We start from the raw sequence: 27832 nt of genomic DNA, 5'->3' as shown, positions 1-27832 counted from the left end.
GACCAGTAGTCTCAGTACTTGGTGCTTGGACCTCTAATTACCACGAGATCACTATACCAACGTAAAACATGTGGGGGCATGTCTGTTGAATACTATATGGAAATATAGTTTTTTGTTTTCATGTATGTATGTATGTATGTATATAGAAAGATGTTTATTTTTAGTTAACATTCAAGTGATAAACACTCAAATAATTATTGAATAGAGAAAATAGTACGAACATTTCTAACAAGAATTCAATCACAACGGAGTACCCCCCCACACAACTATCAGAAATGGTATGGCTCAATCGTTAGCGCTTGACTGTGGTTGAAGAAGTTTCAACACGCAATGGGGAGGGGGACAGACTGGTGTCCTCCTTACTTATGTCTTGTTTTTATTCGGATAAGAAAAGAAGATTGTGTTTCTGAACAAGCAATGAGAAGACCTGCGACTGATTTTTGAACTCCTTCATGTCGTACAATGTAATGGTAAGTAACTTACCGCTTCCTAGCTAGCTAAATGAGTAACCTGAGGTAGTGATGCACTTGTTGCGTTAGGTTGTAACGTTACTATCCCATCCATCCAACAAAACATACTTTTCCCTAAGGAAAATGTTCAACATTACCACGGTTATTAGTTTAAAACAACACTATTACCGTACATTAGCTTCTCCTTCTTTGTTTCTGATTTAAGGTGACGTTAGTTTACTCTCAATACATATGTGTAATTAACTAAGCTAAGCTACACCCAAAGTTTGACAGAAGTAGCGGCTAATGGCTCAGGACACTGTGTTAATATGTAAATAACGTTTCCTAAGAAGAACAATATAGGAACATTCAAAACATAGACTTTTAATTGCAGTTCTTCTGAACTCCAGTGACAGATTCGTGAATAGTCTGATGTGAGAGTTTTATTTTTTCTCTAAATACGTAATTGAACCCTGTTTATAAATATGCCTCATGCGTCAGGGATCTGAGTCAAACCTAAGAAATGCACTGCTCCTCTAAAACTGAAAAGATGGCTCACCCTATTATTTTCAAGTGGGATGATTTATAATTGGTGTTCCCCTGTTTATTCAGATAGCCCCTCTTATCTGATTCCTTTAATGTTTTTAGCGGGCTGTGAGGATCCCTGACACTTCAGAGAGCTTGCACAGTGCAGAGGGGATGTTTTTCCAACAGTTAGCAGTGTGCTCAGAAGTAAGGATTATGACGGTCTTGAAGGGGAATTAAGACATACAGATGGCTGCTCTCATGTGATGCCAGGTTTTACCCTGATCAGCAACAAGAGGGAAGTCTGAGGACGTCAGTCAACACTGTTTGGGCTGATAGTGCACTTGTTTTGCAGGTGGGATGCACTGAAGACTTGTGTACTTCATGTACCTGATTGTACTCTGGTTTTAAGGCTTACTAGGGTTTAATTCACTATATTCATTTGTTACTCCTTACTTCTTATGCTTTACACCAGCTGTTTGACTTAAACATTGCATCCATATTTGTATGTAATATGGCAGCATTAGAAACTACTACTGCTTTTTCTTTAAAGTAAACCTATAGTTGCTCTGTGTTGTTGAAAACAGGTTATTTGTTGTAAATAATTTCCATATACAAGGTGTTTTCTTTTCATTTGAATATCAGGGTGCATTCAAATTTATATGCATCTGTTGTGTCGATTTGTATCTTTTTTCCAAAGTGTGAAAACATTCTTCAACATAAACAAACCAAATGCTAATTGGCAAAACATTGCAAGTAAAGTTCAGATGTATGACGAGACTCGTACTTATTTCTTAAACAGAAGTGTTATTGACATGTACAGTGTAAATCAGTTTTAAGAAGAGAGATGCGGAAAAGAAAACACCCTCAAGCCTGATCTAGATTCCTAAACAACTTCTTTTTTTTTCTCCTTTGAAATGTCTATTTTCTATTTTTCAGTCTCATTGCTTCACACGTGAATTGCTCATAAATTGCTTACATGTGTCTCCAACCTCCTCAAATACCTCAGTAATCAAAAACGCAAATATAGCGTATTATCATTTGGTTATCTTCCCAAATTTGGTTGTATTGCCGCAACATATAAGTTTATGATTTTTGAATAACAACACATGTGTGTCATTGAGGACTATTCTAAATGCAGCCGTAATATTGTTAGCATTGTAGCTTGCATTATAGTGTATTGACCAACCAGAGTAGAGAGATACAACTCTCACATCTATTAAAGAAGCTCTCCAAAACTCAAAAAGTAGATAATTATTTAAAATACACTTGGGCCTGTTGAGCTTCTTTACCATTTGGTACAGTGTCAGTGCAAATGTATTGTATAGTTTGACTCATAAACTAGTCAGATGTTCAAGCTACAGGAATTTCAGGTTTATTTAAATGTCTGTTTGCACTGACACAGATGTGTTTGAACATGTCCATAAATCATATTTGGTATGACAAATGTTTTGCTCTCTAAACCAAGAACATATACTTGTGTGGTTCCCACAACTTGTTTTGTATTATGGCAACACCTTTTTTCTATAATGCTTTATTGTTTTATGATTAATCTCAACAGTGAGGCCAATTGCAAGTGCTTTTAAACCTAATGTAAACATGTTTTTCCCCTTGTGTGAATGCCAGACTCCTGAACAGTAAGGTTTAATAAAGTATGACGCAATGCAATTTGTTTGTTCAAGAATCTCTTACCATGGCTGGTTATTTTTTTACTTTTTATTTGGAGGTGACAAGAGCAGACTTATTCCGTTAAAGATAATTAGTTTTGATGTTCTTTGAACTTTTTTTTTTTTTTTCTTACTGGTTATTGTCAAGAGCGGGATTTAAGGGGATCAGAGTCGGCGTGCGGCAGTAATTAACCTGATTAATTGATTCTGAGACGTTAATCAGATGAGCCTCGTACCAGTAGGGGCTTCAGGTCAGCATGGTGGGGAAAGCTTCAGATGAGCCTTGGTTGCAAGTAGACTGTCTTTGCCCAGTATGGCCCATTGCCCATTTGTTCTGGTATGTTAAGCAGAATCTGCAATTAAACAATTTTGTAATTTGTTGTTGCTGTTGGAATAGAAAGAATATCTGATTGATTGTTTCCAGTTAATGACTGTTATCAGGATTACAGTATGATAAGCTCATTGAACTTGGCCAACTAGATCCCTGTTTTTCACTTATACATTAGAATAGGGTTTTCTGATGATTTGGGTCAATATGCGTTTTAAAGTAGACCAACTGATTGCATGTATTTGGAATATTATTGTGATGGTAAAACATTTGGCCTCAGAAGGGACAGGCCATGTTGAGTTAATCCTGGTTGTGGGATAAAGGGAAACGGCCACGCACTTATGTCTGAGTATTGGATTGTTTTTGCTTTGACTGATTGACGGTATGCATATGCTATATCAATGCAGGAGGCTCAACTGCAGAACCTGGATCTGTTTAAAATTCCATTCTGCTGTCTTCATCATTTATTTTACATTGAACTGTAGTTGGATCATGTTTTTTAGTTTTTTTATTTCTTTGCTTATCGCACTCTGATGTCATCTCTCTTTTCAGATGCAACATGGACGAACTGCCCTGGAACAGATAAAAAGTGAAGGATAGACGGAGCAAGAGAAGATTGAGGCCGTTTCACAGAGAGAAAGTACTTATCACCGACATACACGAGACATCATGTCCACCTTGATAAAGCAGGAGAGAACCATTTGTGTTCTCCTCCCCAACAAAGACCAGCTGGACATCACTGTCGGGGTGGGTGTTTTTAATATGTCTCTAGCTGTCCTTTTGTTTATCACCAAGAGGCCTTAATACAGATTGTTTTGGCTGCACCACATAGTTTGTGAATGCATATTGATTACAGTCTTCTGCGTCTTTTCATCTGCTCCAGCCAAAATCCACAGGACAGGATGTTTTTAATCGTGTGGCAGAGCTTCTTGGAATCAAAGAGCTGCACTTCTTTGGCCTCACAGTGGTGCGGGGTAAGTTCACTTCTCATTGACCACTCATCCTCTGAACCTGAAAGGACTGTTCACACTAGAGTACACTGCAGTACTGTCAGAAGATCAGTTAACGCACATACAGTACGTGTACCACATTTCTGAAGTCAGTCAGTTAGATTGTAAACAAGAGCATTGTGTTTGGATCACAACAAGGATTTACTGCAGGGCTTTGCAGCGACACTCTTTAAGTAGCACTTGTTTTTGAAATGTTGTGGGAAATGTTTTCTACCAAATGGCTATTTCACTAAAACCAAAACATTTCACTGTGCCCTCCCAGTCTGCATAATTGAATGGTGCAATCCACTTTAGCCACTGAGCAAAGTTCTGAACTTTCTGTTTCCTTGTGTTTCTTTTCTCTTTCTTTTCGTACATGTATGTTGAAATGCCTCGGTAATCTTGTGTGGCTCACCACTTGAACAAGCAGCCTTTTGTTTTTGTGGTGTTGGTTCAGCGATCACTTAGTGCCTGGATTCCTGCAATATTAACTTCATTAAGCCTGGAATGCACCCTTGCATTCCTCTTCTTCAGTGAGGGGAGGGATGGATTGATGATGGGAAGAGGAGGGTGGGAGTGGAGGGAAAAGAGGTGGGGGGGGCCTCGCCATGACACAGGCCGCTTTGCTCAACCTTTCCTCAAAGACTTCAATGAACGACGAGAGGTGAAGGAGTTGGAGTGAGTCAGAGTGGGGAAAGGCTGAAAGGAGAGATGGATGGTTAAAGGAGCGCGTTGTGAAACAGCTCGGCGAGCATGATTTGGCTACACAAAGTTGAACAAAAGAGATAAGGTGGATCAAATTGAAAATGCTTATGTCATGACTCATAGGACCAGGCTGAGAGCGATGCCTCATCCTCATTCTCAGAACGGGTCGTAAACAGCTTTTTAGCCCCTCTACTCGTGAAGAATCCAAATTTAGTTTTTGATAAAACAACATTAACGTTGCTAAATGGATATAATCGGGGGATTGCAGGATAAATAAAAGCTATGCTCTGTTGAATGTATCATCCATCCCTTAACACATTTAAAGGATGATAGACTGACAAAGCTCTTGCAACATTAGCATTATTATCAATAGCTTCCGAGTAGCGTCATTCACAAAAGGAAGAACAAGAGCATTTTTCTTTTTGCCCTAATGAATCCCATTGTTGGGCAAATTTCACGCTTGGTTACATTTTTGTTTTGTGTCCTTGCTAAATGTCTGCTTGTTTCCTTATTGTCTTTCTTCATCCCAGACAATGAGCACATATTTTTAGACATGGAGGAGAAGCTGACAAAGTACTTTTCTAAGGAATGGAAGCAAGATTCAGGAAAGGTAAGGCAGCCTCATGCGAAGGGTAAAATAAATAAATATATATTGATAGTAAATTGGAACCATTTTGCTGTGAACGACTCCCCAGACTATTGTACATGACAGTTAATTGGGGGCACAGTTCCGTGGCCTACATGCCACAACGTTTCATTTAGCATGACAAAAAGATGCACACAGGTCTCTAACATGTTATTTTTCCTGCACACAGGGATTACAGAAGAGAACCTTGCCTCTAGTGCTATGCCTCAAAGTGCAGTACTACATTGAAAATGGCAGACTCTTTTGGTATGTCCTTCTATAAATGTTCTATATGCATCATTTTCATTTGCTGTAAAAAAAAAAGAAAGAAAGAAAAATCCATCTTTGCACTCCTTACTCGCATCTTTTTCTTACTCACCCATTTTTTTTTCTTCCCCTTTTTGGTGTGTGGTACCAGTGAGCGTAAGGCACGACATCTGTACTACTCTGACTTGCGGGAGCGAGTGCTTCGCTCTGAATGTCGTCAGCGGGAGGAGGCGTACTTCCAGCTGGCAGGTTACGCCTTGCAGGCTGACCTCGGTGACCATCCGCTGCCCAGGGAGGATATGGAGGTCTCTGCTTACTTTGAACCCAAGGAATACTTTCCCCCTTGGGTAGGTGTTACCATGTCACAGCAACAAAAAAAGAAAAACATAGAATCTAACTTGATGTAAAATAGATTGGGATGTTTTTTATTTTGAGGTTATGTTGCGCTCCGTGCCCTAATCCATGTCTGTTCCTTCTTCCTTTTTGGTAGATTTTAGCAAAACGAGGAGTAAACTATCTCCTCTGTCATGGGCCAAAGGTGCATCAAGAGCTGTGGGGCATGTCTAGTCGTGATGCCATGCTGCTCTTCATCAGGGAGTCGTGTCGACTGGAGGATGTACCCGTCACGTTTTACAGACTGCAAAAGGTCTTGAGTCAATTTTAGTTTTTCAGTTTTATAAATGAAGTAGCTTGTTTAAGTAGGCTGTGTTTATTTGCATATCATCCAAATAAGAAATGATGATTAGGCTGATGGGTCATTTGTTTTCAGAACCTTTTATCTACGACAACAAATAGAGTTATTCCCTCCCTCTGACTGATGTATTGTCTTTTCCAACACGTACATTAGTTTAGCTTCATTTGAGCCGCGCTGGACAAATGACTATGGGGCAGTTATATAACAGTCTATCTAATCCAGTACATTGTCCTCCCCATTCTAAGATCACTCATCTACTGAGTGATATTTTGAAGGCTCTCCCATCCATTACGTAATGTGCCATCACTTTTAATTTGTTGTTAGCAGCAGCCCAGTGTTTCCCAGTGGCGTAGGAGAGGGGCTCAACTGTGGAATAGCTCTCTTATCTGAACTGCTCACATGCCTCTCTGACATCTCATCATTCATTTGTCCAGGACAAAAAGGCAGAGAGAGGAACGGCATTGCTCGGTCTGACACTACGAGGAATGCAGGTTTATCAGGTACGTGCATGTGTGAGTGCGTTATTGATGCGTAGTATATGCGTCAACACGTGCGTACATTAGAGTGAATCTGCGTTTTCTCAAAGATTCGGTCTTTGTATCTGCTGCTCTATAAAAACCTCTGACTGGACGTGTGAAGAATGTGTGGGATTGCCACCAACAGCAGTGCGTGAGGAGATAGGAGCCGTCTGCTATGCCCGTCAGTTGTTTGATCTGTCCATCAGGGGCCATCTGGGGGGGATTAGGGCTCCAGGCCTGGCTGATTAAAGAGCCAACAGACCGTGAGATACCTCGAGAAGCCCTTGGCCTCTTCGCCAAGTCCAGATGGCTCCTGTGAACAAAAAAAACATTGATTATTGATCACTCATTTTAAAATATCTCCCAGTAGATTACACATCCAGAAGTCTCTTGTTGCTCGAACACAAAAGCTCACAAACATTTGAGCCATTTCAGTTAAGTGTGTGTGTGTGTGTGTGTGTGTGTGTGTGTGTGTGTGTGTGTGTGTGTGTGTTGTGTGTGTGTGTGTGTGTGTGTGTGTGTGTGTGTGTGTGTGTGTGTGTGTGTGTGTGTGTTGTATCCAAAGGAGGTGAACAACATGCGACAGCTGCTGTACGACTTCCCCTGGTCAAATGTGGGACGTCTCACCTTCCTGGTAAGCACACTGCTCATTTCCATTCTCTGTAAAGATTAGGTGGAATTGTTATTATTTAATGGCCATTAGCTATTTACACTGTGTATAATATGTTGTCCCATTCAGGGTAAGAAATTTGAGATCCAGCCAGATGGCTTGCCTTCAGCCAGGAAGCTGGTTTACTACACTGGGTCATCGTTCCGCTCTCGCCACCTCCTCCTGCACCTGAGCAGCAGCCATCGCCTCTACCTCAGCCTCCAGCCTGCCCTCAAACACCTACGCCAGCTGGAGGAGAGCGAAGGTAGGGGAGGGAGAAGATTGTTATCAGGGATAATTACAGTTTGGCTGGGGGCCACTTGTACTCGGTAGAACACTTCTGTAAACTGAAAGTTAAATGCATAACTTAAGAAAAGTCCTTTTCCCCACACAAAGCAATCCTGTTTGGGTTCCTGTTCAATCCCATTGGTAGCACAGCAGCTGTTCAAATGGATATCTGAGACAAACTTAATAAAATGCATCCTATAAGGAAAACATTGAAGTATCATGGCGTGTTAAAGATCAAAATATAGTACTCACAAATAATAAGCAGTGAGAGTCAAGAGTGTTTCATTGATCAGCAACCTTTAAACAGTTACCAAAGCATTAATAAGCTTCTGTCAGTTTTCAGTTCAGCGAAGACAGCTAGTATACTTTGTATATCTTCAGTACTTTATATCAAGCAACACTCTGCTAACCTCAGTATGTAGAAGGTTTATGCTCCAATTAAACTTAAATTGAACTTTTCTTCATTTTAGATAAAAAGCGTTACAGAGAGTCATACATCAGCGATGACCTGGACTTGGACCCTCCAGGCAGCGAGAGCAGCCCTGGTCTGTCCCGGCACTCCACCAGCAGCTCTGGAATCGAAGCTGACGCCCGCCAACACAGCATCTCGACAGAGATGGCCTCTATGGAGGAGGAAGGTCAACGGAAAGCAGAAAGGTGTTTCAGCTCCACAGCCAGCCGTGGCAGTTCCTGTACCTCTGGGTTTGACACGGGGAGTAAGGTTCGAATAGAAGATGAGGGCTGGCAAGAGGAAGGTGAGAGGATTTTCAGCTGTGTGCCTTGCTGATCTTTTATTTACAGTTGCAATCCTCTTTTGGGAGTAATTATACACTGGTGATCTGTTGCAAATATGAGAGGTACATGTTATTGTTATCATGACTTGCCCTCTGCCTTACTTTTAACCAATATGTACTTTGCATGTCGTATGACTCAAAGACGCATAGTGGTAATTGAGCCACAAAACTGTGGATTATGGATGATGATAATCAATAGAAGAATATTTTAATACGTATATAAAAATTAACCTTCAATAAGGAAAGTTTGCTAAGCAATATTTGTGCATCCCTGAGACATCAGTTCAATCTGTGTAGGTGTTTTCAGCATTTCCATACAGTTGGGATGGTTGCTCTGTGCTTCCTCAGGCTATGCACTATGCAAAACGCATTGCTCAGTAAAGATAATGTGATGTCATTTTTCCATATTTTCATGCATACATTATGTGTTCTTTTATTAGCCAGCACCTCAAGCTCTAGTACACGCTGTATGCAAAGTTATTTTATTTTTTGTTTCATTCAAGATTCACTTTATTGTCTCGCATTGTAGGACATTTGGATGCTGCATCCATAAAACACATTCCAGATACATACAAGACGAGGGTAAAACAAGGGCAACGAGAAATGCAGCCAAGTACATGATGATGATATTATAATAATAATAATAATAATAATAATAATAATAATAATAATAATAATAATAATAATAATAATAAACATACACTGATGCTAAAATATAGATTTTCTTTTTCTTTTTTTAGCTATAAAAAGCGCTGCGAAAATAGTCGATCATCAATAAATAACCGAAAAATAAAGCTCTATTGGTTTCCACCTCAATTTCCTCTTCCACAACGTGGTGCTCTAAACCTTTCTCCAGATGGTATTGGCAAGTACTCAGTGTGTAGCACATGGGAGGGGTTGTTGTTGTTTTGTTGGCTTGCCTTACAATAGTGATCTTAAATGTATATGCTGTATGGCCACAGCAGATGACAGATTATTTTTCAGATTTTTCATAATCAGATTTCTAAAACACTTTGTTTTTCAGAGATCAAAGCCAATATTGGAAGTCCAAAGGAGGTTCTCGTGGATGATCCGGATGAGATGTTCCAGTTGGCTGATCTTCTTGATGGAGTGTCAGTGGATTATTCAGATCTCTCCTCAGAGACTCGCTCGCCAGGTATGAATATCTTGATCGTGACATACAGGATATTATTTTATGCTTTTTAGTTCTTATCTCATTAGTGAAAAAACTATTTGTTTGTATTCTCAAACTCTTTTGGTCTCTACAGAAAACAATGCCTGTCCGCCAGACAGTGATGAAGACCTTGGGAGATTACGTAGCACAGATACGTTAAAACAGGTTTGTCTTCTTTTCCTCGCCTTTGTTCTTTTCTTTCGGATTTCTCTGTTGTGTTGTATTCGCTTTTATCTTTACCTCCTGTCTCTGTTCTAGATTCTGACAACTAGGGCACAAGTTTGTGTGGATCGGCACAGCCACAGTCTAGATGATGTTCGTCTGTTCCCACCTCCAGCACCCCTGGGGATGACACTGCCACCCGATTCCTCCCACAGCTATACCTTTGGCCTCCCAGATGCCTCAACCAACACAAAGACCCCTGTTGATCACAGTATATACCCCCTTTTGCACTGCCAAGCCAAACCTACCTTTTATGGCCGCAGGTCTACTAACTGCCTCTCCCTGGACATGTTAGGTGATGAACAGTTCCTGGAATTCATACTTTGAATACGTCAAGTGCTGATCTCCACACAAACTCCTGTTCTCTTCCTTCATTTACCGTGCAACTTAACTCTGAGGTTCCCAACACATGATTGTTGTGTGTTTTCTACTGTCTGTGGTCATGATGACAGCGTGGGATGTGTGTGTTTCAAATTGTAGAGGGACATTATTGAAAATGACGGGACCCCTCATTCCTCTGAGAGAGGCTGTGGATTAGAGATCTAATTCAGCAACATTTCAATCAGTAAACGGAGCATATTTATTATTGTGTACATACTACTTGCGCTATTTTATTACATTTCAACTTCGCTGAGAAAAAACATTTCTAATCAATTATATTGTCTTTTATAAAGTTCATGTTCATTTCTTTTATGAATTGTCCGAATAGGTTAATGTCGGGTGCATAAAGTTTGACAGTAACATATATTTTAACATTTGAAGGCCATGCTGTCATGTGCTGCTTTGGACATTCATAATGTGGGACTTACTTTCCTTTACATTGGTAATGTAAATACTTTAATGTATTTGTATTATTAAAGAGAATCTCCAGAAACCACAGTGCTAATGTTTGTGCTCCTTTTTTATTCTTTTTATCCTGTTTATTTTTTTAATCGTATTTTATAATATACTCTATTTTTGTATATAGTGTGTTCTGTCATGCTTTTCCTATTAGTCTGCCACAGCAATGTAGCTGTTGATGTGGAAAAATTGAACCTCTTTACAGCTGGTAATGCATTCATCCAAAGCTTCCCCATTCTATACTCTCTCTCTCCCCGCTGTCGTAATCACAACAGAAAAGTATTCTTTGTAAAGCACTATTTCTGTAACCATTATGTGTATAATGAATCTGCAGTATTTTTGTATTATGTAACGCCCAAACAAAGAGCCTTTATCGATTTTTCCTTTTCTGACATTATCACTGTTTTGTAAATGATAATTGGTATGCAAAATAACTGATGTATGTAGCCAATATGAACTCACTTTGAAAGGTTGTAAGTCATTAAACACAGACAAACTTCTCCTTAATGCCAGTAATGTATCAACTGTCACATTCACAATACTGAACAATTCATTTCTATCTAAAGAAGCAATGTATTTTTTACGATAGTGAAAATAAATTCTTATGGAACAAAATGGAACCGGATGTCTTCACTTTTTTTTGTACTGTTCAATGTTAATCCTATGGTTAAATTGGACATCCACTTAATGGGTCATTTGTTTTAATTTGGGCAAAATGTAAACAAACTGCTATTCCTTCACTGTCACTCCCACATATCGCGAGAGTTGGAGATTACGTTTGCGGAAGTTTACATTCTGTTTGTAAAAACGTGTCGCTCATGGAAGCTGTGAGAAGATCCAGTTGCGGGGTATTCTTTCTTTTTTTAGCTTGCTTGCTCCTGTCAGTGTAGCAGCCCTCAACAATGAATTCCGTTTTAATTAAAGCGGTTTTGTCCAGCTCTCCTGACTACGACCTTTTGTTTGAGTCTCTGGCCTGGCCGAGTGACTCATGGCCGGGGACGGAGCGAGTGGATGCGCTGACAGCTTTCATTGAAGGGCTCGGACCATTTTTGGCCGAGTCGGACACGACTCCGTTTTCAGCTGCGAAAAGAAAATCTGTTATAGATAAAATTAACTCTGTGCTTTTGACCCAGTGTCTACCCCTTCTCTGCACAATATCATTAGAAGCCGGTGGAGGTATGCGGTGCAGGGAGAGCACCGCTGCTGCCTGCCGACTTGTGAGTGTCTGTGCCCCGCTATGTGACGAGGATGTGTCGGGGCGGGTAGCTCTGTCTGTCCTGCTGTCGCTCCAGCTGTCAGAGGAGGAGGTGCCCGGTCCGGGAAGACTCAGTGTGGAGGTTGCCAGTGAAGTCATGGCTGCATTAATACCTTCTCAGTCAGCGGATGAACAGCTCACACTCACCACCCTGTCATCTGCTTTGTCCTGCATCAAAACACTCCCTGGTGCACTGGTCTCTAAAATCACAGTAAGACTTCTCTTAACTGTCCTGAACTGCTGCAGCGGTACAAGGCTACCAGGCATCCTCAAGTTGATCTTGGATGATCTGTGCAGCTGGCACTCCACTGATCGCACACCTGTGGTCACAGAGAGGGCACTGCTGTGTTTCACCGCCCTGTCAGACCACCTGTTGAAATCTCACAGCCTTCCTTCCTCTTCTTCCTCCTCCTGTGAGCCCGACCCTCGTCTGTCCCTTCAGTTCTGGAGGATGGTTCAGGATGGACTGACGCACAGAGACAGTGTGTCACGTAAGAGAGCGTTGTACCTGCTGAAAACGTGCTTGGCCCTGTCAGAGGAGGAGGGGGTGGACTGTCCTCTCTCTCCATCAGAGGAAGGTAATATGCTCAGATTTGCTGACACTCTTAACAACTTTACTGGTGTTGTTTGGTTTGTTTTCCTACTGTTTTTGAAATTGTTGCAGATTGCATCTTGTTCAAATGGGCCTCTAACAAGAGCAAGTTGCTTAGAGAGTTCTGGGAGGATTATGCTCTGGTGATGGAGACCCTAGAGGAAAATCAGGTAGAATACCCCACATGACTCTTGGTTCACTGGCAGTTCAGAAGTTGTCATGAAAGAGCTTTATAATCTTGCCTGTCTCTCTCTCTTTTTTAAATGCAGATTCATGTTGTCCGGCCTGTGCTAAACAGAATTGACACGTTGATCCAAACAACAGTGACTGATATTCAAGGTAATACTAGAATTGGTAAGGAGTTACTTTTGTGACTTTTATTAAAGTTTGGAAAGATTAGTCTTAAATTCTTCTTTACGTCTTTTCAGCAAATGTGTTGCTCTGTTTTGGTGTAATTCGGATGTAGTGATGCAGCTGTTGTTAAGGGGAAATATGATGAAAAATTCCCTTTTCAGTGCTTGTGGACATACATTTATTTATAGTGTCTACCAACCCACAAAATGTCACATAAGACAACTCACTCAGTTTTGGTAGGCTGCCTGATCATGATGATGACTATTTCACACTTTTGGTTGTCTTAAGTGAATGACGACAAATATTTAAGTTAAATAAACTCATCCAAAACTGCCTTTTTCCCCCAATTGCAATTTTATTTACTTACTTGAAAATACAATAAAGATACAAAAGTAACTCAATAGAAAATACTGTATTGTAAAGTGCCAACCTCGTAGTGTGTGCCTGTGCTCTGTCTGTGTTGCAGCTTCAGATCAAGGCTTCTTCCACCCCTCCTGGCTGCTGTGTGTGTACCAGCGGATGTTCCACAGCGAGAATAAATCCTTAATGAGAGAGGGAGTGTGTCATCTGCTCGACCTGCAGGTCCTCCAGCAGCCAGCCCTTGCTTTGGCCTTTTCTCAGGTACAGGCTCAAACTCAATTTATTTAATGTGATTTAGGCTTATTCATTAGATTTCACTGAACTCATTCAAAGTTAAATGTGTCAGTTTAAGTTTCCTCTCCTGTTGCTTTGCTCCTCAGTTCATCGTTGGCCCTTTTATGGATGTTCTGTCTGAAACTTCGCTCTTCCACAGGTTTTATATCAAAACACCAAGCCAATAAATTAAAGCAGGAATTACTTTGTTATTAAGTGTTTTCTGCACCAGGCCTTATTAACCCACTTTGTGTTCACATGTAGGTCAGTTGGGCAGAGTGTGGGAGATTGTCCGGAGCTCGGGGCTAAACTCCAAATCTTCATGGTCACCTTCTTCGGCAGCCTACCGCCAGAGCATAGAGGTGTAGGAAAACAGAAGCCACAGAGAATACATGTTAACAAAGCTCTGACTCACTCTCATGGTTGAAATGCCTGTCCACCTCTGACCATTGTGTTTGCTTTGTAGGCCGTGTGTTACTACAGATGATTCAGCAGCTGTGCTCTAAGCACTGGTGTGCAGCACCCCTCCTCTTCCTCTCCCAGGCTCTAACCAAACTGCCCCCTAGTCCACTGCTGGGGATCGACGGGCTCACTGCTTTCAGGTACCTCATCATGTTACATGTTGGACAGACTGTGTTATAGTTGATTATGCTTCATATGGAAGGTCATTTTATCTGTTGTGTTTTGCAGAGAGGTGCTGCACAGCACCATGATCACTCATCAAGTCCTGCTGAGAGGTGCTGCTCAGGGTTTCCTTCTGAATAGCGCCCTCTGTCTCACAGAAGTGGTAAGACACAAATAGTGTGCATAATGCTTAAACAACTGAAACACCTTACTATAGGACGGCTCTATTGTAAACATCATTGTGATCAATGCTCATGTTTTTCTTTTCTTTGACTGTTATTAGGGTTGTGCTACGTCGTAAGGTGTTTCTGTTATTTTGTCCAACCCCTGTGCTTTCATAAACCGCTTTCAAGTTAGTGAGCTGCATAATTGAAATATGTCGTTTCAGAGTGCAGTGACCCTCGATGATGTTTTTAGTTTCCTGATGCATTTTCGGGCAGACGAGTCACTCTGTAGAGGGACGCAGATTTGGAATCAGGTACGCTGTATTAGAGATATTTTGAAAGAAAATTCAACCTAAAATGTGTTTTGAATTAGACAAGTTGTATGATGGACTAATTGCTAGTCTACATATTTGTGACATTGCTGCAGTCGTGTGCCTGGCTATTGGACAATGAAGGCAGTTTCAAACCTAGGATTATGGATGGAGATTGCACTGGTGCTGCCACAAAGAAAGAAACCGTAAGAAGCTATGTTCAAAGCGAGATGAACACCTATCTCCGAGTCCCAGCTAGCACAGGTAAGTCTTATAGATAAAGTGAATGACTATATCTGTAGACAAGAGAAGTTGGTTTAAGTGAGTGTCCGTGCTCCTCAGGTCACACTGAGAGGTTACCTGACTCCAGAGAAGCTGATAAGTTGGCAAGGGCCATTCTGCTGTGCGTGGACATGGAGAGGAATCAACTCGGAGCAGAGATCGGTAACACTCTGGAGTCATTACTGTCTCCGCTGCTTGACACTCTGAGCAGAGTCAGCACCAATATCTACTTGCCTCTGCGTAAGAGCGACAAGAGCCTGCAGCTCATGCTCCGACTGTTCCAGCTTGGAGGAACACCAAGCTGCCAGCATGTTGGAGAGGAGCAAGGTTTGTATTGACAACACTGATCCATTGTTATAGCTGTCGAGTCCACCCTCATGCATATGCAGTAGGTACAGTAGATGGATAGGTGCATTATTGCAATGAACAAATCGTTATACCTCTCCATCGCTCAATCAACAGAGAAATACACACAGACCGTATTCAAAAACTTTAAACGAGCCATCAGAACTTCCCTAAGGTTGTGATGTCACAACTAAAGTGTGCATATATAGTTAGAAAGTGCCGCTACAGTGCTGTTACAGTTATTTCCCAGATGCAACGACAGTGTAGGGATGCAGAGAGCCCAGATACAGAAGACGCTGACCAATCAGAGCCGACTAAGCTTCTTTTGGAGTGGTGCCTAAAGAGACGAGTGCTAAAAGCGTTAAAAACAGAGTGACTATAGGTATATTCAGACAGGCAGAGAGAAATAATGTGTTTTTTGAACATTTAAAGCATGTAAACATGTTCTAGTAGAAACCCAAAATACAAGTATGAACCAGAAAATAGGCATTACATGTCCCCTTAAACTTTCCTTTGTCTACTTAAGTAGTGTGCTTATAATGTTTCCTGTCATAGTTCAGATATTACGTGTGTGACTTTCAACTCCTCTCGCTGTCCACTTTTTTTCACAGTGGATGACGTGATGGTTTCCATGGAGAGGCTCATTTTTAAACTTGTCGACCCAATCCAGGAGTTTATCTTGAGGCGGCTGCTCGGGGAGCTGCGAGAGGTAAACGACAAGTCAAGCAAGTCTCCTCCTCTTCAACTGACACGTGTTTCCCTGATGGCTCGCTCTCACGTGTACATGTGCTGTTTTCTTCACAGCTGTTTGATGTGGAGCGGGCAGAGCTGTATCTGTGTGTCGTCAGGCAGCTGGTGGTCATGTACAGTTCTGCACCACAGCACCACAGTAAAATCCAGCAGACCTATTTTCCTAAACTCATCAAGTACAGCCTCAAGGTCCTGCAAGAGCCGAGCCAGCAGGTACAAAGCCCAGGCAGGAAGTTCAAAAATCAGTTCAGTTGCTTGATTATTTGACACTTGTTTTATTTTTCCATTGCCAGATCCACTCTGTGGCAAACCAGGTGGCTAGAGTGGTTGCTATGGCATCCCTGGCTACGGTATGTGGTCTCGTGGAGCAGGAAGTGATCGACATGCGATCAGAGACCGTTTCTTTGATGAAATCACTGACCGAGTACTTCTACAATCCAGTGTCAACCTCCTGCCAACGTCAGTCCTCTCTGGGAAACTTCAACCAATGGCTGCAAAAACCGCAGGCAGGAGACTGGCTCAAGGTCAGTGAAACTCAGTAAGTCTTGAAATATATGATGAATTCTAAAACCGCATTTATTATTCTTTTTTTCTCTTCTACAGTGATGTAGGGGTGCAGGGTCGTCTGCTGCAGGACTGGGGACGCACCGCTGCCAATTTTTTGCGGGACCAGTGGATTTGTCTGAGCTTCCTGATTAAGGCTGTTGGGATTCCCGAGTCTGTAGAGATTTCCAGAGCGTCCGAAACTCTCCAGGCTGCTCTGAGCTGCAGTGTGGAGGCCCTGGCTCTGCTGCCCAGTGACCTGGTGCTGCCTGTGCTCAGCTTTATGGAGACAGTGCTGCCACAAGTGAGTCTCAAATACATTTACAACAAGAAGATCCTTTTTAGTTTTAGTATAAAGATAAAGATGATCTGATAAAGCGTGTTTCTGGTTTGGTGATGCTTTGATCCCAGTTACTACTTGATGAGGAGACTCAGTGTGCAGAGGCTGTAACTCTGAGCTGGGAGCTGGTGCAGGGTCTGAGCACTAACGCCCATGACTTCTGGCCAGCCCTGAAAGGCTTCATCTCCATGGCCTTCCACCGTAAGCTGCTCGAGCTGACGGACACTTCTGCTCCGACACTTCTGGCCACCTTGAAACAGGCGAGCAAAATCCAGCTGGTTGACTAAGTACGTTTGAGGATTTTATTTTGAATTCAATCTACATTTGTTATAACGTATACATGTGTATGTTGTTTTTAGATTGCCACTGAGCTGATGGAGCTGTCTCAGTCAAAGAGCGGAGTGTTCGGTGTGCTGCTTCAACACTGCTGTCAGACCTGGCTGCCCACAAGTCGTGGCAGCGGCGACACCGTGTTTTCTAGTGCTTTCAGCCACATCAACATTCTCACTGAGGCTTGTGTCTATGGACCAGTGTTCAGGAGAGATCAACGGTGACTGTAACAGCATTTCTCAGATTTGTTAAATTGTTTGTAAAGGGCTGTTATAACTGTTTTATCTTGCTCTTTTTCAAAGGCTCATCCAGGATGTCCAGATATATGTGGAGCAACTTGGTGAAGAGTGCGCTGCCAATGTTGCAGTTACAAGGTGAGCTGCAGTCCTCTTTGTTGCAATTTGTGGCGATGTCTCCTTTATGGCTGTGATTAAAGATAGTGCCACTAGAGGTCTCTGTTCGTGTGCAGATGTTAACACTTAAACTACTGCTTTTCTTTTCCAGTGATAACAGAGATGACCAGTTGCCCCGCACATGTGTACTGGCTTTCCTCAGCCGCTTGGATTCCTCTAATCGGCAGCATGAAAAACTAATAGAGGAATTAGTTATGGACTTGTTGAAAAAGGTAGGCTATAGATCGCTTTGGGTTGTGTAATGCAGTTCAAATGAGTCTCCAAAATGATGTAGTATTATTTTTTAAAATATCAAAATATAGTATGTAAATGTATGCAAAATCAGCTATACAACACAATTTTGTAAAGACAAATCCCAATACGATCATTACGTGACATAACTCCACTGAAAGTCTCAGAAAACTCAGTTATTGCCCAAGCCCTGAGATCAGCTTTAAGGATATGTGTCCCATTTATCTCGATTTTTGTTTTCATCTGAGAATAGTTTGCAGGTGTGTTGATCATGACATTTCATATTGCAACCTAAATAAACACCTCAGCCCTCCGCTGACGTTCTGATCCCCAACAATATGTCATTTGTTTGTAAAGTGTTTATGTTTGGCAACAAATACTTGTTTTCTATTCTGCATTGCACGTTTTTTATTAAGATAATAAGTTGAACATAAATTACAGCTTATCTAACAACACTTTTCCATTATGTCTTTCCACCCCCACCCACCCCATATCTCCAGGATAATGACATATCCAAGTCAAAAGGGCGTTACTATAGCAACTCCCTGCAACATCGTATCAAAAACAGAGTATGGCAAACACTGCTGCTGCTGCTGCCCAAGCTCAGAGAGGTAAGACAATTACACTCACACTTACAATCACGCAGGAAATAACCACTCAGAAAGTAACTCTGTATGTGTGTGTGCGTGTGTGCGTGTGTGTGTGTGTGCAGGAGTTTGCCGCCACTGTCCTGAACCATGTGTTTGAAGCTGGATTCTGCAGTAACCATGCCTCAGTCAAGTACCTGATCGAGTGGATGATGATTCTGATCCTCACCCGTTATCCACAACACATGGACAGCTTTTGGGTCTGCTTCAACGGGGTGAGCTCCCACCCTGGATACCTACCTACCGGAAACAACTGTATTCTGAGTGAAATAGTTCAATTATTGACCAATTTCTTGTTTTTTTTATGCTCAAGGTCTTTTTATTAGTATTTAAAGCCTTATCAAATGCAATAAATCACAGATACAGTTGAATAGACACATTATCCCCACCATGTTTCTGCTCCAACAGAGCCCGATCCCTATTATAGTATATAGAAAAAATATATATCAATAATAACAAATGAGTAGTGAAGAAAAACAAATATCAAATTTTAAAGTTACAAATAAATAAGTAAACTATATACAGTATCATTTGTGGTGAGTAGTGCAAAACAGATGTAATGTAACATTTTTGGGTTGTCAGGATCTCGAAAAGACCAAGACAAGCATATGCACCTTCCTGTCAGTCCTGGTACACTTCAATGTCATCATTCCTAATCTTCAGGATAAGGTAAAGCCTTGGATGTTTTTTCTCCACACACACACACACACATTATTCTTCCTGCATCGCTTCTCTGTATCTACGAGATCTCTCTCCCTGTGTGTTTAAGGATGTGCATTTGCGTAAAGCGCTGGACATCATCCTGCAGTGGTGTTTCAACCATAACTTCAGCGTGCGCCTGTATGCCTTACTGGCCCTGAAGAGGGTGTGGAGCCTGGCTGGGGTCTGGGCAGAGGAAGGATGGGGAGGGCTCGCCACTGTGATCAAGGCCTGTCTGAACCAGGCTGAGACCATGCAGAGCACCGGGTGAGAGCAGAACCGCTACGACAGATGCAAAAAAGTGTGTTGTGTGCTGATGTATTTATTTAAGAATGTATTTGCTGTGTCACCATTTAGGAACGCCAACAAGAACTGGACGAGGATTCAGGAGCACTTCTTCTTTGGCGCCTTTCATCCTCTCAGGGATTACAGTGTTGAGGTGTGATAGTATGTTTCTGCTGAACAGATGAAGCTCTCTGAAATACAGTAACACGGTGTTGTAACATACTTGTTTTCTATCTTTTTTTTGCTTTCCCTAGACCATATTCAATACGTTCCCCGTTCTGTCAGAGTTGGCTGATGACGAGTGGATTCCACCCTGGAAGTTTGAGAAACTGTCGTGTTTTTCTGAAAGTCCATCTTTTCCTTTGAGAAATCCTGCTCCTGACCTGAGCCAGCTCCAGCCTGGAGACTGGATCCAGCAAGACAAAGGTGTAGTAACAGCAGCAGGTCTGCTTGATACATCTTACCATAATCTAACCTCATCTCTGATCGACTGGTCGTGGTGTTGTATCCCCCAGGCGAGCAGAACAAGGAGGAGCGTTGGGCCGAGGTGCAGAAGAAGATCACTCCCTGGAGGTTGGGGATCCATGAGCAGGAGCCTGAACTTCAGCTGGTTCCACAACAGAGGGCTGCTCGACTGGGCAAACAGCATGGCGCCCTGCTGGTGGTAGCCTCACTTATCGACAAGCCCACTAATCTAGGAGGTCAGGAGCAGCACAAGAAATTACATCACTTCACATTTTTATAATATTTCTTCATCGTCTGGAAATTATGTTAAAAATTTCTACTTTTATTTTTTTGTAGTTTAGTCAAAAACTAACATCACAGGCTTTTGTTTGGTTTCACAATGATGATCTGTGCAAAGACGTCAAACACAGCTGCGGCTAAAACCAATCACTTAAGCCCTTTTATCAGATTGTAGACAGCTTTAATCACAGACACTCCTATTTTATGTTCTGCTCAAGTGTACTCCAATGCTTTTGTCTCCGGTGATAAGGGGCTGAATCAATCAGAATTTGTTTATAGAGGAAAGGACCCATTTTTAAAACCAATATTGATACTGGATGATGTAAGCAAGAAGCTGTTCTGTAAATGTTTTACTTGTAATTGCCATTACAGGAGTACCTTTTTATATCTGTCTGTGCCCATGATGATAGACTGGTAGCCACCACTGCCACAGGCTATGTAAAAAAAGAAAAGAAAGGAAAAGTTTCCGTATTCCCTTTTTAGATGTCCCAGAGCATTTCAGCCACAGGTTGCTATCGTGGCAATTCAAAGTTCATATTAAGATAGATGTCACATTTAGGCTTTGTCCTCATCTGTTTATTTGTTGTTGCTCTAGGTCTGTGCCGGACCTGTGAGATCTTCGGTGCCAGCACTCTGGTTCTGGACAGCCTCCGCCATGTCAGTGACAAACACTTTCAGTCCCTGAGCGTCTCGTCTGAGCTGTGGCTTCCTCTGTTAGAGGTGAAGTGCATAACACATATCGCATGTCTCTCCAGTGATCATGATGTCTTTAAGATGGTGTTCCCCAGTCGACTAGTGAGCTGAGAAATGTGGGATTTGTACCATGTCATTTTAGGGTTAAAATGATCTCAGTCAAGAGCATAAATACATTAACATTTAAAAAGGTGCAAAGCATTTAAATACATTAACATTTAAAGAGGAGCATGCTAAATGACTCTTTTCACTTGAGCTTCACCAAAGCTCTTTCTTTTTTCCTCAATTTTTAGATTTGTGACTCTAGTTTAGTAACTGCCAGGAGAGAAAGGGGCAGCAAACTAAAAACCCAAGGTTGAAAGAATTAATATTTAAACTCAAAGGGAAACAATAAAAAGTCTTAGATTTGTCCCTCGGAAACACGCCGATACCCTGGTTTCTTTTTCATCCACTGTAAGGAGCAGACAAAGTGAACACATCTGCTTTTGATTGTGTTACAATGTGACAGCCTGTGGCAGATTGTTAAACAAATGAAAGGGATTAAAACACCTATTGTTTGAATCATTGTTTGAGATGAAACCTTCATTTTGGTCTCATCTCTAAGATTATATTAACTGTATCTGTCCTTCAGGTGAAGCCAATGGAGCTCACTGACTTCCTGCAGGTGAAGAAGAGTGAAGGGTATTGTATTGTTGGAGTGGAGCAGACGGCCAACAGTCAAAGTCTCCAGGACTACCAGTTCCCTGAGAAGACCCTGCTACTTCTAGGGTATGACAGCATTAAAACACAAATGTTTCCATCAATGTAATAACCGACACACAACCAGTTGTGCATAAATGCATGCAAGCTTCTGTCTTCCCATGCCTTTTGTGACTCTCACATAGATAAAGGTGTGAGCTGACGAGGCTGTTTAATGTTATCTCGCCGGTTTATTGTGTTTCCCTGCGGGGCCTGCGCCTCTCCTCCCCATGGTGTACCTGTCGGGGCATGCTGGACTGTAATTGGCTCTCCCTGAGGAGGAGAACATGGGAACTACATTTACACAGACTAATACAAGCAGTGTGATGACAACAGCAGAAAATCTTGAACCGCCTTCTAGTGTAGTTTAGGTCGAGATGCTGCCCTGTGGCTTTCCTCAGTTAGGACCCAAAAAAATGATTTCAAAAACCATTTGTAGCTACTCAGAAGTAGCTGTAAGTCCGAGCTTGTGCAGTTTGCGACAGCAGCATGATTCACTCTCCTTATTAAATGCGTGCTGCAGTAGTGGAGCTGGCCTGGCGGGCAGAGAGGGAGACATGAATATGTATCACGTCTGTGTAGGTGTCCTGTTTAGTTTTTACCCTGTTCAGTCGCAGAGGTGTGAGTAGTGCTGTTAGCTTAAACACCCCGCGTGTGAGCTGAATCTTGAGTGCTCTCTCGCAGCTGTGCTCTCCCCAGCGCAGCAGGGCCCGCCGCTAATCTCTCATCAGGTCGCTATTATCTCACCCAGTTGCACTCACTATAAATGTAGCTCATCAAATCAGGCTTTTTTTACTCTGTGCCCCCCTCTGTGGACTCATTGAACGCCAAACTCATTACTTCTTTGTGTTTGCTTTGCATGGCCCATATTGCTGGATCACAGTATATACTCAGTTGATTACAGTTTGAATTGCTCTTACTTGAGCTCATGAGTCATCTGTATGAAAAGCTCATTCATCATAATTATGAAACTGAAGGATTATGTCGGCCGCTCATGCTAAGGGTTCTTAAATGAGATCAAATGGATAGCATCATTATGCCAAATATAAGCTGGAATCAAACGCATCCAGTCACAACAAAATGCACGACACACACATCAGGGTTAAACAGAGAAAACAGATGGTCTGATGTTATACGTCAGATATCAGGAAGTCAGTGTTGCCTTATTGCTTATACATGGAGCTTTTTTAACATTTTAAATACATTTTTGACAAAGCACAGTAGTGCATCCCAAATGTCCCCTGCTAGTGAACATACAGGCTGAGTAACCCTCTGAGGTTAGTCGGTTTTTCAGTGGGTTAATTTATGTGCCTGTGAATTCTCTTTCCTCCCTTACAAGAATCACATTTAAATAATGATTTAATATTTTGGGAAATGCGCTGAACAGATACCACTCTTGTGTCTGTCCGATAATTATGTAGCTAAAGCCAGCGGCTGTTTCGCTTAGCTTAACATAAAGACTGTAAATGAGGGAAAACTCTGTCTAAAGATAACGAAATACACCCAGAAGCCCCTCTAAAGCTTACTAATTAACATTTTATATCTTATAATAATCTCCTCATTTAAATCTGGGCAAGAAATCAAATAAACGTAATTTCCAAAATCATAAATTATTCCTTCAAACATATTGAATATCAGCACCAAATAACTCAGCTCCTATTGGCTTCATTACAAAAATACAAAAATACAACACGAAAACCCAAAAACAGTCCAGACATTAATGTATGCTAGAGGCAATATGTTCCTCTTTCTTTGTCCCATTCATGAATTTATGATTGTTCTCTTTTCCTTCTCACAGCAATGAACGAGAAGGTATTCCTGCAAATTTACTCCAAATGTTTGATGTGTGTGTGGAGATCCCTCAACAAGGGGTCACCCGTTCACTTAACGTGCATGTGAGCGCTGCCTTGCTGATCTGGGAGTATACACGGCAACATCTCACCTCAGCTGAAGTCTACTCCAAACCTGAAAACTGAAGAAGAAGAAACCAGCAGTGCAGCCCTATGGACGTGACATCTGACCTGCACATGTTGACCTTACTTGCTCCTCTCTGTTAGCAAATGTGAAAAGCATCTTGAGGGACATGAAGACGCAGTTAATGCCGGGACTTAAAGGATCTTCATGTTCATGGACTCTATCCTTTTGAGGATGTAATGTGGTCAGCGGTCTTCAGCACTGCTCTTGTGCCTTTAATGAGAATCATGAATAAAGATCGGCTCTGGTTTATGCGTCGAAATATTCCACTAGGCATGCTGTTATATTAATGGAGGTAATCTCAGAGCAGAAACATTAATGGAAACGTCTTGCTTATGTGAGCAATTATTATTTTTTCCTCATTGCACCCGGACTGAACTATAATGTTCATACCCAGGAAACTATTATACTTAATGTATTATTGCTGCTTATGTTAATGCATACTTTCTAGTGTTTATGTTTTTATTGTAGTTTCTGATTATTAAATAACTGTTTTTTATACAGTTGAATAAATATAACTTTGATATTATCATGTATTTTGTTCCATTAAGAGGGATTGCATGAACAAAGGAGGTACTGAAGGGGTTAAATAAGGTACAGTAGGTGCTCGTGCATCCTCCTCCCTCCCATTAAAAGGAGTTGGTTCACCTGAAGACCTTGCGACCAGAGAGGAGGAGCAGCAGATGGAGTACATTTGATCACACATTTATTTTTCCGTCAAGTCACACTTGTACGTGGCTCATCATGTGAGGATAGCAGTTACTTTCGGGTGGGACATGGATGACCCGGGTGGCTCCTGGTCGGTGTCCCTGCAGGCAGCAGCAGCAGCAGCGGCCAACACGAGCTGGTCAGGTGCCGCGGGGCTCGGTGTGTCCGCGCAGAGCCAGCTGCTGCTGGAGATCCTCATGGTTCTCATGTGTTTGGGCGCTGTGACAGGTACACAATTAAACTGCTGACTTTAATAACAAAACGTCTAACTTATCTCTATTATGTTCTCAAAATTAAACACAATGTCCCGCTTAAAGTTTCCGATTATAAAAAGCCACATACATTCTACATTATAGCATGTTCCAGCACGAATAACGTGATTCTACAATATCTTTGTTTGCACAAATGGAAAACTCATTTATGATCTTAGACAAAGGCATCCTTTATTAGTGAGTTAATTAACAATTAACTAATGTTGTAAAGATCAGTTATAACTCATTAATAAGAGGGATTTCTGGGTTGCCAGGTTGTCAACTGTCCCGAAGGCGATTATCCTCCAGCATGACATTTGCAGCCTTTTTCTTTTTTCTTTCTTTAGTTCATTAAAAAGACTTCACTGTACTATTTGACTTCTGGCCTTCTGGAAAAGAGTCTTAATGTATTGATTGTTGAAATGCAAAGGATTTGAAACTGCATGCTTTATTTAAAGGTTAGACCCATTTCACTTTATTAAGGACTTATGAAAAGGAATTATGACACTTTGATGAGTAATTAGAAAGTTAGAAATTGAATGATTTTTTTTATTGGCTTAGTTGACATTTGACATTTCCAAACAGATAGCTTGTGGAAAAGTTAGACCCATTAACATTTATTAATTATTTGTAGAAAAAAAACCAGGCTGAGGCTTATAAGGGCTGTTGAATTTCATAAATGTAAATTGTCGATGCTTTTAGCACCACTGAGACAATTCCATCCACCTCTATTGTATATTGGTTATGGCAGAAATATAAAATTTAAATGCCTGAACAAATGAATCCATAATTATCTGCATGGATAAACTGATCCTTTACATCTATTTAGATTTCTTTTATTAAAAGGTACTTGCACGACTGCTCAATTAACTAACAATCATGGGCTCAGCACTCTGCAATGCTGTGTAATACAAATATAAATTATTTTTGTGATTGCTATTCAGAACTATTTTGATCAAATTCAGACTCTCCACACTTTTACTACGGGTGTTTATTTAGATTTGTCTTTATTGTTGGGTTACAGATGGAAAAAGATAGTTGTGTGGTATAGAATCCACCCAGTCTGACCTCTGTGTCATTGTGTGTGTTGTTGTATTTCTGTGTAGGTAATATTCTTGTCATTGTTATTGTGGCTGCAACCAAGACTCTCCATTCGGTGACGTCAGTGCTGATCATGAACCTGGCCATCAGTGACCTCCTGGTGGGCGTCGGCGTGATGCCTTTTGTTGCTTTGTCCATCATGAACCACGGATGGGAGGATTGTACTGTACGTCACCTCTGTCCAGCACTATAAAATAACATGACCTAAAGCTGACCTCTTTTGTCATAACACCTTTTTTTTCTTTGATTCAGTGAGTGTACATGTGATGAGATTCTGTGTCTCTGCTGTCTGACAGGACCTCTGTCTGTACGTGGGTTACACCTCCTCTGTGTACTGCACAGCTTCTGTACTGACGTTAGCAGCCATTGCTCTCGACCGCTACCACTCCATCATGGACTGCCTGCGCTACAGCTCCCGCTGCACCCTGTGGAGGATCTGTGCTGTGGTCCTGTGGATCTGGCTGCAGGCTCTGGTCACCAGTTGTCCTCCCCTGCTGGGCTGGAGCTCCATCAGCTATGTTGTTCCCATGTACAGCTGTGTAGTCAACTGGGACAGCAGTCCCAGCTACACTGCTTTCATGACTGCCCTCTCCTACCTCATACCAGCTGTGGTCATCCTCTTTTGCTACGTGAACATCGTCAAGGTGGCCCGCAGCCATGCCAGGAGGATTCATACATTGGAGGACTCTGTGCAGCGCAGCAGGAATCCAAGCTCTGCCTTCGCTGGGGATTCATCTCACCATCACTGTAGGAGCCTCCACAGCCCCTCCAGACTGATTTATCATGTAAGTGGACAGTTTGTGTCTGAGGTCAGTAGAGAAGAGGGAACTTATATCAGATCTGCTCTCCCTGATTCTGTGACAGAGCAGAATAACCCTACATCCAGACGTTTGGTCTCCTTTCTGGCTCAGAGCGCCTCCCAGCCCCAGCTGCAGAACTCCCAGCAGCACCATAACCACCATGGACTGGTGCGTCTCTTCCTGGTCATCGCAGCTTTCTTCCTCTGCTGGACACCTTACATAGGCGTGGCCCTGGTTCAGGCCACAGAAACTGCAATCTCAGGCCAATCCAGCCTCATCCCACCCTCTGCTGTCACCTTTTCCTACTGGCTGGTGTTGCTGAACTCTGACATCAACCCATTGCTATACGCTCTGCTCAGCAAACGTTTCCAGGGCGCTCTTCAGGGACTGAGGCAAAAAATAAGAGCACGATTTGGGAGTGTGGTGGGCAGGCGAGGGGGGGTTAGGGCAGAGGGAGATGACGGCAGGAGCAGCGATCCCTGCACTCTGTCCACCACCCATCCTGGCCCGCCTTCCAGCTCTGGTGATGACTCCAAGTATTCTTCCTCCGTTTTTACCATTAGCACTGATTTTAAACATCACTCTAAGGAGCATCTATGCAAAGTGTGTCACCATGAAAATACCTCCCCGTCCTGCTCCGTCTGGCAAGAAGCTGGTGATGAAGGTAGGCTGGACTGCCTGCAGGTCCCCCCTCGACCACTAGAGGGCAGCAGATTACCTTTCTCTGCTCTGACCAAGGAGCGTCAGGCCACTTTTTTCTACGGACAGATAAGAGTCAGAGTAGAGCATGATGTTTGTTAGTCTCTTATCTGCAGATTATTATTTTTTTGATTAATCTGTCGATTATTTTCTCAGTTAATTGATTAATCATTTGGCCAATAAAATTGCCAATTGCAATTTCCCAAATCCCAGGTTGGCATATTCATTGTGCTTGTTTTGTCCGACCGACAGTCCAAAACCCAAAAGTTTTGTCTCATAGAAGAGCAGTCAATATTCAAGTTACAGAGACTATAATCTGTGATTTTCTTGACATTTTTGCTAAATAAAAAGACTTAATCAGTTATGAAAATAGTTGCCGATTTTGTTTTCTGTCCTTCTACTAATTGATTCATCATTTCAGCTGTAAGGATAACATATAAGGCATATTCAACAAAAGTCTTATGTTGTTCGCCCAATGCTCAAAACCCCCAAACTATTTAGTTTTCTATCATATAAGATAAAGAAAAGCTGCAAATCCTCACGTTTGAGAAGCTAATATGCATTTTTGCTTGAAACTTTACTGAAATAATTA

The 27832-nt window shown here is 41.9% G+C and overlaps 3 protein-coding genes across 4 annotated transcripts; all 3 read left to right on the top strand.

The window, feature by feature from the left end:
* The first annotated feature begins 278 nt into the window (after nucleotides 1-278).
* Nucleotides 279-10771, top strand: LOC115020044 (FERM domain-containing protein 6). Of its 2 annotated transcripts, none has more exons than XM_029449896.1 (14): nucleotides 279-470; nucleotides 3522-3716; nucleotides 3853-3943; nucleotides 5194-5273; nucleotides 5479-5555; nucleotides 5707-5902; nucleotides 6046-6201; nucleotides 6684-6749; nucleotides 7333-7401; nucleotides 7507-7681; nucleotides 8175-8459; nucleotides 9523-9654; nucleotides 9767-9837; nucleotides 9931-10771. In XM_029449896.1, exons 2-14 carry the CDS (start codon nucleotides 3639-3641, stop codon nucleotides 10219-10221), a joined length of 1767 nt encoding a protein of 588 aa, XP_029305756.1. In that variant the 5' UTR covers nucleotides 279-470; nucleotides 3522-3638; the 3' UTR covers nucleotides 10222-10771. The 2 variants fall into 2 exon arrangements, with proteins under 2 accessions (XP_029305756.1, XP_029305757.1); XM_029449897.1 differs by lacking the exon at nucleotides 279-470 and adding an exon at nucleotides 1140-1329.
* A 703-nt stretch (nucleotides 10772-11474) lies between these two features.
* On the top strand, nucleotides 11475-24210 carry tarbp1 (TAR (HIV-1) RNA binding protein 1). Its single transcript, XM_029449898.1, has 29 exons — nucleotides 11475-12567; nucleotides 12654-12751; nucleotides 12851-12920; nucleotides 13402-13556; nucleotides 13676-13728; nucleotides 13833-13930; nucleotides 14035-14170; nucleotides 14259-14355; nucleotides 14581-14670; nucleotides 14784-14931; nucleotides 15010-15276; nucleotides 15906-16003; nucleotides 16099-16257; nucleotides 16338-16582; nucleotides 16648-16891; nucleotides 16999-17187; nucleotides 17287-17477; nucleotides 17560-17631; nucleotides 17762-17882; nucleotides 18402-18512; nucleotides 18614-18763; nucleotides 19131-19217; nucleotides 19318-19514; nucleotides 19605-19686; nucleotides 19787-19958; nucleotides 20048-20233; nucleotides 20872-20996; nucleotides 21601-21737; nucleotides 23506-24210. Exons 1-29 carry the CDS (start codon nucleotides 11637-11639, stop codon nucleotides 23681-23683), a joined length of 4887 nt encoding a protein of 1628 aa, XP_029305758.1. The 5' UTR covers nucleotides 11475-11636; the 3' UTR covers nucleotides 23684-24210.
* Nucleotides 24211-24457: 247 nt separating this feature from the next.
* Nucleotides 24458-27342, top strand: LOC115020260 (5-hydroxytryptamine receptor 1D). The gene is made up of 3 exons (XM_029450212.1): nucleotides 24458-24617; nucleotides 25747-25907; nucleotides 26038-27342. Exons 1-3 carry the CDS (start codon nucleotides 24458-24460, stop codon nucleotides 27340-27342), a joined length of 1626 nt encoding a protein of 541 aa, XP_029306072.1.
* The last annotated feature ends 490 nt before the right edge of the window (nucleotides 27343-27832 follow it).

The sequence above is a fragment of the Cottoperca gobio genome, chromosome 15 (genome assembly GCF_900634415.1).
Source record: "Cottoperca gobio chromosome 15, fCotGob3.1, whole genome shotgun sequence".
NCBI classification, from domain to species: Eukaryota; Metazoa; Chordata; class Actinopteri; order Perciformes; family Bovichtidae; genus Cottoperca; species Cottoperca gobio.
The sequence above is the reverse complement of the archived record's forward strand: the minus strand, read 5'-3'. Positions and strand labels throughout refer to the sequence as shown.

Bases quoted from the DNA above. Each gene is read 5' to 3' on its own strand.
- LOC115020044 (XM_029449896.1), top strand. From the start codon at position 3,639: ATGTCCACCTTGATAAAGCAGGAGAGAACCATTTGTGTTCTCCTCCCC. The intron at 5,274-5,478 runs GTAAGGCAGCCT...TCCTGCACACAG, and splicing joins GGAAGCAAGATTCAGGAAAG to GGATTACAGAAGAGAACCTT. The intron at 7,402-7,506 runs GTAAGCACACTG...TGTCCCATTCAG, and splicing joins TGGGACGTCTCACCTTCCTG to GGTAAGAAATTTGAGATCCA.
- tarbp1 (XM_029449898.1), top strand. From the start codon at position 11,637: ATGAATTCCGTTTTAATTAAAGCGGTTTTGTCCAGCTCTCCTGACTAC. The intron at 14,356-14,580 runs GTAAGACACAAA...ATGTCGTTTCAG, and splicing joins CCCTCTGTCTCACAGAAGTG to AGTGCAGTGACCCTCGATGA. The intron at 18,764-19,130 runs GTGAGCTCCCAC...TTGGGTTGTCAG, and splicing joins TTTGGGTCTGCTTCAACGGG to GATCTCGAAAAGACCAAGAC.
- LOC115020260 (XM_029450212.1), top strand. From the start codon at position 24,458: ATGGATGACCCGGGTGGCTCCTGGTCGGTGTCCCTGCAGGCAGCAGCA. The intron at 24,618-25,746 runs GTACACAATTAA...ATTTCTGTGTAG, and splicing joins GTGTTTGGGCGCTGTGACAG to GTAATATTCTTGTCATTGTT. The intron at 25,908-26,037 runs GTACGTCACCTC...GCTGTCTGACAG, and splicing joins ACGGATGGGAGGATTGTACT to GACCTCTGTCTGTACGTGGG.